This window comes from Castor canadensis, chromosome 8 (assembly GCF_047511655.1).
Source record: "Castor canadensis chromosome 8, mCasCan1.hap1v2, whole genome shotgun sequence".
Classification (NCBI taxonomy): Eukaryota; Metazoa; Chordata; class Mammalia; order Rodentia; family Castoridae; genus Castor; species Castor canadensis.
Window position 1 is genome coordinate 92,797,594 of NC_133393.1, and position 12,875 is coordinate 92,810,468.

General features: G+C 34.2%; 1 protein-coding gene and 1 pseudogene across 1 annotated transcript; one reads left to right on the top strand and one right to left on the bottom strand.

Moving 5' to 3' along the window:
- Nucleotides 1-682: 682 nt before the first annotated feature.
- On the bottom strand, nucleotides 683-1,651 carry LOC109674370 (olfactory receptor 6C6-like). The gene has a single exon (XM_020151352.2). The coding sequence runs from the start codon at nucleotides 1,637-1,639 to the stop codon at nucleotides 683-685; it is 957 nt and encodes a 318-aa protein (XP_020006941.2). The 5' UTR covers nucleotides 1,640-1,651.
- A 7,174-nt stretch (nucleotides 1,652-8,825) lies between these two features.
- LOC141425925 (cyclic AMP-dependent transcription factor ATF-4-like) lies at nucleotides 8,826-9,816 on the top strand (annotated as a pseudogene).
- Nucleotides 9,817-12,875: the final 3,059 nt, after the last annotated feature.

Genomic DNA, 12,875 nt, shown 5'->3' on the forward strand with positions numbered 1-12,875 from the left:
TGTAAGGTATCAAAATCAAAGCCTGGAACTCAAATGTTTTAACTAATAAGAACTACTAACTATGTTTATAAGTAACTTATTCACAATTATTATAACTCTACTCTATAGGACAAAATTTCCAGTAAAATCTCAATTCCTTCACATGTCATACATCTCATAGACACTTTTGAATATTTATTTCCTTTACTCATCATTCAAGTTTCATCATACTCCTCTTGGAAGACTATTTTGATCTTTAAAATTACTTGCATTTTCTTTTTTCCATTAAAATATCAATTGCATTATATAATAATTATGTTCTGTGTTATAATGTTCTGTGTTTTTCTCTGACAACTTTAGCAGTGCAGAATACTTAATAGCAACTGTAATGCTTAACAATGAACACTTGCATCAAATAACCCTCCAAATGTGTCTAGAAAAGCTCATTTGTATAAAGCATTTGCTACATAAAATGATCACTTATGAGTTAACAGATTTCTAGGTGAAGATAGGCTTTAATTCTCTGGATGGAAGAAGGCAGTTTAGTCCTAAAGATTAGAAAGAGCTCCACAGAAAGAAGGGTATGTAGCATGTAAGTAAAAGTAATATGATATAAATTTTCACAGAGAAAAATGGCATGGATCCAAACAAACGTAATTGACAGTTCCATTCAATTTTCTCACCATGTTCAAAAAGCATGATATTAATGTCTAAATTTTCCCTTGTTTTCAAAAGAACAAAACATTTGAAGCATATGCTTGAAAGCTTCTTTTACCTGCTGGTTCCTTAGAGTATAAATGAAAGGGTTTAGTAAAGGGGCCACAGAAGTATAGAGCACAGCTACACCTTTAGTGAAAGTCACCCTTTCTTTTGCTGATGGCTTCATGTACATAAAGATACAACTCCCATAAGTAACAGAGACAATAGCCATGTTTGAGGAACAGGTGGAAAAGGCCTTGGCTTGCTGTTGAACAGAAGGAAATTTGAGAATGATTTTGATGATGACTATGTAGGACAGAACCACTAGCAACAATGTGATGACAAGTGTAATCACAGCTAAAACAAAAACCATTAATTCTATGAAATGTGTATCTGTATCTGTGCAAGAGAGCTGCAGGACAGATGTGTCACATAAGAAGTGATCAATCATTCTGGAAGCACAGAAATTGAGCTTGAGTCCCAACAGCAAAGGGGGAAAGATTGTTAAGAATCCAGTTACCCAGGAGCTGAGCACAAGTTGGTGACACACTTTGTTGTTCATGATTATTGGGTAATGCAGGGGTTTGCAAATGGCAACATAGTGATCATAGGACATGGCAGCTAGAAGGTAAAATTCTGTAATTCCTAATAAAAAAAAGAAGAAGAATTGAGTTGCACAACCATTATAGGAAATTATTTTGTCTCCAGTGAGAATGCTTATCAAGAACCGTGGGATGCCGGCCGTTGTGAATAAAATTTCTAAGAAGGAGAAATTTCTAAGGAAGTAGTACATTGGAGTCTTGAGGTGGGGATCCAGCAGTGTGAGCAGGATGACAATTAAGTTCCCCATCAGGCCCAAGATGTAATAGAAAAACAGAAACATGAAAACCACAATTTGTAGCTGAGGATCATCTGTGAGTCTAAGCAAAATAAATTTTATCTCCATTGACTGGTTCTTCATTTTTCTTTTGTTCTTCAAATCTACAGAAAATAAAAACTAATACCTAATGTCAGAAAAGAGATTCATTCCTTTTCAATCATACAAAGTTCCATATCTGCACAGATATTTTCACAAATCATCCTAGAGTTTATCACAATGAATATGCTCTCCACTTCATCAGTGTTAATGTGCACCCCAAGTGAATGTGGTGATTATGAGACTGATGTGCTTAGAAAATTGAGAAGGAAGGTAACACAACTTTCCAAGGTGGTCAGCAATCAAAGCTACTAAGATAAACATTGTTCCTCTTGTGTTGGTTCCCTTTACCATCCTTTATCTCCTGTCATGTCTGAGTTAAAAAAATGCAGTTCTGTATGAAAAAATACCTATCACTTTAGCTACACTTAGAAAAATGATATTTCAGATAGAAATACAAAATATCTCCCTGTTCTATAGATACTTGTCATTCCTCAACAAATATAGTTTGTATTTTTACAAACTATAATTCTTTACAAACTATAATTCTTTATAAACTATTAATTCTTTACTTTAAAATACTATAAGTAGTTCATAATTGTACAAATGTAGTGGCTATTCCTGCATAATGTGCAAATGTTAAGGTAGCACATTAATTTGAGATGCTGTAAAGTTGAATCAAAATTACACTTGTATTAGAGGAGATAACCAATTGGGGTTATAATACATATATACATATAAATATCATCTAGAAACTTCCTGTGTGCTATCTTTATCTCAAACAAGCAAACATGTCATGTTTTCATTTTACCTTTTCTCTTTCTACAAAATCTGATAAAAGGAGGGCCTAACAAGCCCTGCTCAAGGGGGAGGGCTTGCACCAGTGTGAAGGAGGAGGTATTGGGGAAAAGGGGTAGGAGGGTGAATACCATGGAAAAAATGTGTACACATGTAAGTAAATACAAAATTGATACCTGTTAAAGCTACTCCAAGAATCTGGGAAAGGGGAGATGAAGGAGATTGGTTGAGGAGGTGAATTCATTTATGATATATTTGATATATTGTAAGAATCTGTGACAATTCCACGGGTGAACTCCTAGCCATCACAACAATAAAGGAAAAAATTACACATGTATAACAATCTACATTTGCATTAAAAAGTACATATCTATAGAAATAAACTCAGATTATGTCAACAACCAGAATTTATTTACCTATACTATTTTCTACAATGAATTAGAGCTCAACATACTTGTCACAGAAATGATTTAAAAAAATTTTTTTCAGTGTTTGACCCCAGACCAGGATGTTTTTAAATAGCTAACAGTATTGTTTTTCAGATACTAAGTGAAATAATATGAAGGTAATTATTTTATTTTGTTTTCTTATGAAGATGTTCAAACCCCCGTCTGTGATGACAGCCCGGATAATACCTTCCCAATAAATTTCATTATGAATTGTCCAGTGATGCTGATTTAGATAGCAACATATATTTTGTCTCCTAATCATGGTTTGAAAACCTACAGGGTCTAGTGAAGTATTGTTCATGATAATAAACAAGAAAGTTATAGAAGCAGACATACAAAAGTTAGAATATATTATGAGAAGGGAAATATTAAAGTGAAAGAAAGGCTTATGACAGCCTAATGATAAGTGGTATATTTTTCTTAATAAGTGGAATGAACACAAGGAAAACTTATGATATCAAAACTATGGAAGTAAATATGTAAATAAGAACTAATATGGGAAAAACTTTTAATATAGGACATGTTTCTATTACTAATACATACTTTTTTGCTCATTTACTAAAGTATGTACTAGGAACATGAGTACATTTTAAGTCAGCATTAGTTGATGATAAAAGAAGAGAGTATGTAATAAATTTGAAATTCACAGTGGATATTGGTACTGCTATTGAGGCAAACAATAATTTGTAAATCTATTGAGAGTTGTGTATGCAAGAACTCACTATTCTTTTTTAAATTTATTAACATATAATGGCTGTACAGAGAAGACACACTATTATATTTACATATAATATACAAGTATATCTTACAATATATCTCAGATTTACCCCCTCCATTGTTCTCTCCCTTCCTCATCCCCTTCTTCTTAGAACAATTTTGACAGGTTTCGTGCTTCTATTTCCATATATGAGTATAAAATACATCCATCATATTCACCCTTTCCTTATGTTCACCCTCCTCCAACTGATACCCACTCCCAGAAAAGACCTATTTTACATCCTGTTCTTCATTTTCTAAGTGTATATTAATAGTCCAAGGGCATTTCACCCAAGTATTTTAGGCCTGAGTATATAATCCTTTAATCAAATAACCACCCTCCCATTACTTACTCATTCTCTATCACTGTGCTACCCTAATATTCAACAGATTTCAAAATAAAACATTATATTATATTCATATATAGATGGGTTGTTTCAATATTTTTCATTCTCTAACATTTTCTTTCCCTCTCCCATCTCCTGTAGCCCCCCTGAAGCGGACTTACTTACTATCTACTTACTAATTTTGTTCTCTCTCTCACTATATATGTCTGTATATGAATACATACATATGATCATATATGTATCTATATATACATTTATCTTATAGGTGTAGCTTCTACATATGTGGTTAAACAGGCTATCTTAGGCTTTTTGAACCTGGTTTATTTAGAACTTAGCATGACGTTCTTTAGTTCCATAGTCTTCATGCTCTGCATATATTATATGGGACAAATGAGATGAAATATAAAGAATAAAATTGTATTCAGGTTTGCATTTGTAACAGGGGTGAAACTGAGGGAAGTTATTCTTAGAAGTTTCATAAAATTTCATAAATTTATCCTTAGAAATTTCATAAAATTTTGTTTTATGAAAGTTGTTATATAAATATTATTTTTTACAAGTTCTTACTAAAATTCAAGTTTTTGGATATTTATTTTAAAAAGAATTGTTGATACTTCTAGGGGAAAGCTCATTTTTATCATCACAGTAAGCAATAAAACCCATTTTTAAATGAACCTATTGAAGTTCATGTGTTATGCATTAAAAATATTAACAGAATTACCCCAACCTTGAAACAATATATCATTCTTTAGAAAGCAGAACACATAAAAATATAAAGAACAAAAAGGTAACTGATAAATAAGAAAACTTTCCAGTGTCTTCTATAAGAATTTACAGAGGGATGTATTTTAGTATTTGGATCTTTAAATGGCTCCTAGAAAGAGTTGAAAAGATTAGACAATATTCTAGGCAGATGAAGCAGCATGTTTTTGCTGGAGATAATAATTAGATTTCTCATATTTAGTAATCTCTGAAAAATCATCAACTTGGAAAGAACAGTGCCCTATGTCTAGAGTTCTTTGGAACAGCACATTCAGATGGTTGTGAAACATTACCAAGTATTCTCATTTACACAGAATATTTAGCGACAACATTGATACAATGTACAATCATGAAATAGAATTTCATCATATCAAAACACTGATTGTCCTACCTCAACAATCACATATACCATGTATCCCTACAATAGACACGGTAAAAAAGAAACTCAAGTCACAGAATAGAATAATGAGTGCATATGTCAATAAATCTTATATTCAGCTTTGTTAGCTACTATGAATGTCCCCAAAATAATGACAATTAGAAGGCCTTAGAATTTTGAATTACTATTGCATTTTACTTCTAAGCTTTCACCATCATTTACAATTAAAAATATAAAATAAATAATTTAACAACATTCTTTAATAAATTATATACACATATTGAGGCAATCATTCTGTACTTAGATACATAACTCATTCTTGTGGACAGGGAGCACTGGTAATCCACTCTTCTTCCTATGCACTGCATTCTACCCTAAATTATATGATTACTTCAAATGTTGTCTTAGAGATATTGTTTTTGGCTAATTTGTTGCATATGTTAGGAAAGTCTATCAAATTACCCTCTTTTTTACAGCTCACTATAATTCACTTACCAGAAGTATTTTAAACCTTGTTAAATGCTGCATACAGTGCAATATAAAAATTACCCATCTTATGACTTCATGGAGTATTTATACCTTTGTTTCTTACAGGACAATAACATGAACAAAGAATTCTCAAGGTAACTAAGATGCAAGAGCATCATTTCCTAAGGGATTGACAAATTATGTTTTACAGAAGTGATTTCTGTAGCCATAAACATATACATACAAACAAACCTTTACTTCTTTGAACATGCTTCCAGAGAACTCAGTATACATTGTTATAATATTTGATTGCCTACAATTATAGTCTTTTGAAATCACATTTACATGGTTCAAGGATTTGATGTAGAGAGAAGGAAGAATATTTTAAGTAGAATGAAAAGTAAAAATGTAAGATGGAAAGTGATAGCCAGTTGTAGACCAACTGACTACAGGAGAAATGTATTACAGAACAAATACCTTCTTTACTTTTGGTTTATTCATTTAACAATATATCCTGTCAATCACATCACATCAGTTCATGGAACTCTTTTAAATTTTGTTTAGCTGCATAGTCCTTCTCTGTGAAGATGTCCCATTATTTAACCCTTCCCTTACATGTCAGTTAAGAGACTATTTGCAATTTTGACAATTAGAAAATGTGCACCAAGGAATAAAATTGTACATATATATTTTCATAAAACATGGTTTGAATAACTTTGAATGTCTAATGTTAACACTTTAGGATTAATTCCAACACTAGAATTGTTGAATAAAAGCTAAACCTTATATATGTTTTTTAGCTATTGCTAAGTTGTTCTCTACATGTATTCAATCAGTTCCCAACAATAATGCAATAGGGTTTTTCTTTCTCAACAACCTCAAGAAGAGGGTGGGTTTTTATAGTTGAAAATATCTCATCATTAACCATTGTAACTGAGAATCACATGCATTTCTCTAACATGTGAGGTTGAGTATCATCTCATAAATTGAACAGCTTTTTTATACATTTACAATATATTTGCCTAAACATATCTCTTGCTCCTTTTTTCTATCATGTTTTTTCTATTTGCTCACATATTTAGGAATTCATTGTATGCCAGCAATGTGAATTTTCCATCTATAATACATCTTGAAAATATTTTCTCCTTGCTTGATAGTGGCTTATGATCTTGTGTCTGTACTGTATCTTCATGTGTTCTAAGGTGTCTGTGTTCTTTGTTATTCTGCTTGAATAATGTGTAATAGCTGGGAACTCTTTCCTTATATCTTAGTAAAAAGGAATCTCATCACAATTTCTTTGAATGTTGTTTAGTTGCATTTCCCCTTTGGTTCCCAATTTAGAGTTAATTTTAAGTATGTTGTAAGATACAAGCCTAAATTTATGTTTTCCCCAATTGCTTACTGATTTTCCCTGAAGTTTTATTTTGAAAGACCATTCCTATGATTTTACATCACCATGTGCAAAATTGTGCATTAATATAATATATAAATAAATAGGCTCTAATATATAAATGTAATATGCATGGAATTTTTTTTCTGTTTCAAGAATCTATTAGTCCTCCTATACCCTGATATTTTTATTTTAGAGATTTTTAAAGTGTGTTTTACTGCATGATAATTGTTATTTCTCCTTGTAGTTTTTTTAAGGCTATAGCTGAAAAATTATTTTTCCATATATAGTGAAATATCCACTAGCTCCACTGGAAAAGAAGTTTGTTTGTAAGCAAGCTTGCTTGTAAACCTGATAGCTTATTTTATTGAGATTATATCAAATTTTCAGTAAATTTAGTGAGAACTTTGAACTTTTAAAAAGAATAGTTCTATTGAAATTCAAATAATGATTTATTCTTTATATCTTTGAAGAATATGGGAAAAATGCTTATCCAAAAAATAATAATTGTTTTTCTGTTACTATAATCAATAAAATCAGATCTAGTGTAATTAAGAGATAAGAAGAGAAATTTGTAATACATATATACTGGAAATGTCACAATGAAATGCCCTGCATAGTTATCTTAAACAAATAAAACTGTTATTATTATTATTATTATTATTGCAAAAACAGAGAGCACAAAGGCAAAACAGGTCCTGTCTGGGGGCTTGGTGGGAGGGGGAGGATACAAGAAAAAGGTGTAGGAGGGTGAATATGGTGGAAATATTGTGTACACATGTATGTAAATACAAAAATGAGAACTGTTGAAATATTTCTAGAATGGGAGAAGGAGGGATAAAGGATAAAGATGAGGGGGGTGGATTCAACTGTGATATATTTATTATAAGAACTTTTGTGAATATCACAATGTACCACCAGTTCAACAATAATTTTAAAAAATGATATGAAGAGAAATTTCAAATAAACTCAGAATTCAAAGAAGAAGCATCACAGCAGATACCTCAGAAATCAAAAGATCATAAGGGACTAATATGAAAACTCCACTTCAAAAAACTTGAATAACTTGGAGAAAATGGGTAAGTTCCTAAACACATATAAGTTATCAAGACTGAATCAAGAAGACACAAAGCCCAAACAGACCTATTACAAAAAAGAGATAAAAGCAATAATAAAAATTATTGAACAAAGAAACACCTCAAAATAAGATGTTCTTAAAGCTGAATTCTATAAACATTCAAGGAAGAATTAATACCAATTCTTCTTAAATGTTTTGAAAAATTGCAATTACAGAGACCACTTTCAAAAATCCTTTCATAAGGAAGGTCAGTATCACCCTGATTCAAAAGCAAGAACATTTCAAGTATTTCTTTAAGGTGGGTGATGGCCGCACACCCTCATGTTTCAATAGTGAGCATGTAGAATGATATTTGAAAAAGAAAAGTGGACAGTTTTGGTAAGATGAAAAGAGTGATCACTGTGACAGCCCAGCCTGGCAGAGCACACATAGCTGAAGAAGGCAGGGACTGAGGTGAAAGAAAGAACAAAGCCTCAGAAAACACTTGCTGGTGTTTCAGCTGTGAACAGTCCTTAAAAAAAACAAAAGAACTTTCTCCCTGAACTGCCAGTAGATTTGATCAGTTCTATTAATGCGCCTTTCTTCTTCCCCTCCTGCATGGTGCATGGCCACCAAAGCATTTTAAAGGCAGCAATGCATGTAGCAGCATTGGTCTCTGCAGTGGTGGCAGCAGCACCAGGCTCTGCAGGGAAATCCCTGTGGCTTAAGCCATGGTGCTTCTCTAGGCATCCAGCAGCAGCATTGCTGTAACCCATAAAGACTTTGAATTAAGTACATTCCTGGATTCCAGCAATGCTCTGTACCATGATCAAGATGAGCTACCTGAGCAGTGAGGTGTTGTCAGGGGACTTGATGTTCCCCTTCTACCAGCAGGATTGGGGGCGGGGGCATGAAGAAAGCTTAGGTCTCTCAGATGACTACTAGGAGCTGGCTGAGCACTTTAAACCTCATGTGTTCTCTGGCAACAAGGCTATGGGTTAATCAGTGCTTTAGATGCCCTTTCTGGTACAGATTGAATGCTAGAGAAAATAGATCTGAAGGAGTTTGACTTTGATGCCCTGTTTTTTTACATGACATGGAAAGCATGTCAGATTACCTTTTGGTCATGTTGGACGACACATGGGATGTCTTTACCCCACTAGTCCCAGAGCCTAGTCTAGACCCTAGACAGAAAACCCAACTGGCCATCTCCCAGAAAGTTTAACAAAAACCAACCAGGTTGTTCTTTCACCTCTTACACCCTCTTCCTCCAGGGGTCCTCTCCTCCACTCCAGATCTTTCCTTTAGTTTAGACTTAGGTAGTGAAGTGGTTATCTCTGAAGGAAATAGGAATCCCAACTCCACTGATTATATTACCATGATCCCCAGTGTGTGAAGGAGGAAAACAACCCCTCAGATAATGACAGTGGCATTCTATGAGCCCTGAGTCCCACCCAGGCTCTCTCCAGGGCAGCCCCTTTACCTCTAGGGGCTCTCCGACCAGGAGCTTGCCATCTCTAGGTGTTCCCCATGGGTCTGATGACCCTAAAACTTTTGACCCTTCTGGAGACACAGCAAAAGTAAATGATGAGAAGCTAGACAAGAAGTTGAAGAAAATAGAGAACAAGTTAGCAGCCACCAGGTATCCTCAGAAAAAGAGGCAGAGCAGGAGACCCTAACTTGTGAATCTAAAGAGCTAGGAAAGAAGAATGAGGGTCTGAAAGAAAAGGCAGTTGCTCTGGCCAAGGAGATTGAGTATCTGAAGGATTTGATAGGAGAGGTCCACAAGGCAAGGGGGAAGAAGAGAGACTCCTAGTAGGATAGTCAGGAGTGCTTGGTGCTTTTATATATGAGTCTTGTGCTGAAGCTGTATTATAATGAATTATTTTACAGTGAAAGCCAGAAAAAAAAAGGGATGGTATTAGGAATGAGAAAATTTGTATGAGTGGTCTGGGCAGAAGTGACACCACAGCAGGGAATAGATAAAAAACAAAGATTGAGAGACTCTGAAAACACAATTAACGTTGAACTCAGTATTGAGCAGATTTGCAGACTAGCCATACATGAGTCCTGAGGACCATGTGGCATGCAGGCACAGGGAAGATTCTCTCTATTTTTTTTAATAATTTGGTCACAATACAGTGCTGGGAAATATTGTGAAAGAACCCTGAATAGGAGCTGTGGTATGGCTGACCCTAGGGCTCAAAATTCCCTCTATTGTTTGTCTCTGGGAACATACAGCAAGATTTGGGCAGGTGTTCATGGAAAGATTATTGGAAGAGTTGGCCTAGCTGAAGGGGAAGGTCAGACATCTCTGAGTCAGGCAAGTGGAGATCTGTATGTGGACACTAATGTTCAAACTTGTGGCAGAGAATGAAAGCCACTTCTCACTGGACAAGATGAGCAAAGATCCAAGAAGGGGCACTGGGAAGATAGAGCCAACACAGCATTCTGCCAGGAGAGCATACTGCCACAAGAGTTTCCAATCACTAGACACTTGAAGACTTCAGAAATTAGGACTTGTTGGCAGAAATTGTTTTTTCAGTACTGGGGCTTGAACTCAAGGCCTACCCCTTGAGCCACTCCATCAGCCCTTTTTTGTGATGTTTTTTTCAAGATGGGGGTCTTGTGAACTATTTGCCCAGGCTGGCTTGGAACCACCATCCTCCCGATCTCTGCCTCCTGAGTAGGTAAGATTACAGGCATGAGCCACCTGCACCCAGTGGCAGAAATCTTACATATGCTCAATCTTGAGAAGCAATACCTGCCTGCTCACCCATACAGAACACGCTCTCTGGTTTAGAGCTAGGCAAACAAGTCAAATGAAAACCAAGGAAGTCAAACTAACCAACAAATGACTTCTGCTAAGGAAACAGGTTGCCAAATCATCCAGAGAGAGAAAAGCTTGCCAACATTTTGCACTGATCCACAATTTTGACATACTTACAGAACTGGAACCCCCTTTTATTATTTAATTTTTTTGTTTTTATTTTATTTTCCCCTCTTTTCCTGTTTTTATTCTTTCTTCCTTTTTTTGACAAGTTTTCCATAGAGATGTTTTAAACCAGACTGATCTGTATAAATATTTTGCGTATACTTTTTGCCCTAATTTTTATAATATTCATTTTTTCCTTTACTTTCACACTTCTCTTATGTTACTTCTCTATTTATTATCTAATTTATTCAGCCTCTTTTGTTCTGTTTTGTTTTTCATTTTTCTCGTTGTTATTTTCTTTTTTACTTTACTGTATTTTTATTTATTTAGTTTTCTTCTGTCTTCAAGATGGGCTCTCCCCAAAGAGCCCAGGCTGACTTGGGAACTATAGTCAAACAGCCTCACTCACTACTTCTTTTGAAAAAAATATTAGTATATGATAGTTGTACAGGGGGTTTCATTGAGATGTTTCCCTATATACATATATATATGGTATGGTTCTTCCCCTCCATTATTCCCATTCTTCTCCCAGTACATGGATTATAAGTGTGAGTCACCACACCCAGACTTTAATATTTAATTTTTAGTCATCTTCTCTTCCTAACCCTCTTTCTACTATTTATGCCTTTATCTTCTTTCTGTATGCAATTAGGTCAGTTTTCTCTGTTTTTTCTTCTTTTGCTATTTCCATTCTACAATTCTTTTTGTCATTGCTTTTGCTTGGTTCTTGATTTCTTGGGCTTTGTTACTAATTCTTACTCTAATTTTCTCTTTCCCATTTCATCTCCAACTGGATTTTATCTATCTATTCCCTTCTTTGTCATTCTCTCCCCATTTAATTTTCCTTCTTGTTTATCTGTCCATATTTCTTGCATTATTCACTAGTCTTGTTCCTCCCATTTTCTTCACATTCATACCCTTATTAACTAGTGTTTTGTAAGTTCACATGGTAGTACCTTTGCTTCCTTATTCCTCTAAGTTTATTGCAGTTGTTGTGAACTTTTAAAAATTAGTTATCACTATATTTCCATATATTTCTAACAATTGTGTTTTCCTTCAGCTAGTTTTTTTCTCTGTGAGTACTGCCTAGTTCCCTAAGCATGTAGGTACAAGCTATACATTCAGTCGAGGGTGAGAAACTACACCTCAATCCTGCCAGTACCTAGTCCTGCCTGAATGTTGAGAATACTTCAACAGAAAGACCCAGGTGATTAAAACCTCTAACCAATGACTCAGCCTTAGATGCCCAGATTCCAATATAGAATCATAAGAAATATAAAAAGCAAGGTAAAATTACTACTCCAAAGTAAATAATTCCATAATAATGGATGTTAGTGAAAGTGGAATAGGTGGAATCACAGTAAAGGAATTCAAAAGAATGATTATAGGAATGATCAATAAATTTTAAAAGGACACACACACAAACTCCCTAATGGAATTTAAAGAGAATGCAAATAAATTTCTGGATAAACTTAAGAACACAATGCAGGATATTAAAGAGGAATTCAGCAAAGACATAAAAATCCTGACAATAAATCAAATTGAAATTCTAGAAATGAAAGGCTCAATTAGTCAAATAAATACTCGGTTGAAATGATCACCAACAGAGTGGATCAAGTATGAAATAGAATATCAGAACTTGATGACAAGATAGGTAAATCAGGAATTTCAGACAATAATAAATGAAAAAAAGGAAAATATAAATGGAACAAAAAATATTTCTGGGACATCAAATCTATGAATCATGGGCAAAAGAACAGGTACAACGAGAAGGCATAGAAAACATATTCAATAAAATAATAATAAAATATTTCCCAAACTGTGGGAATGAGTTGATCACCAGGCACAGGAGGGTTTTAGAACATCAAATAGACAATACAATGAAAGAACCTCTCTATATCATATTATAGTTAAAATTTGGGGGTGTACAGAACAAGTAA

Excerpts from the sequence above, each read along its gene's own strand:
- LOC109674370 (XM_020151352.2), bottom strand. The coding sequence starts at position 1,639 with ATGAAGAACCAGTCAATGGAGATAAAATTTATTTTGCTTAGACTCACA.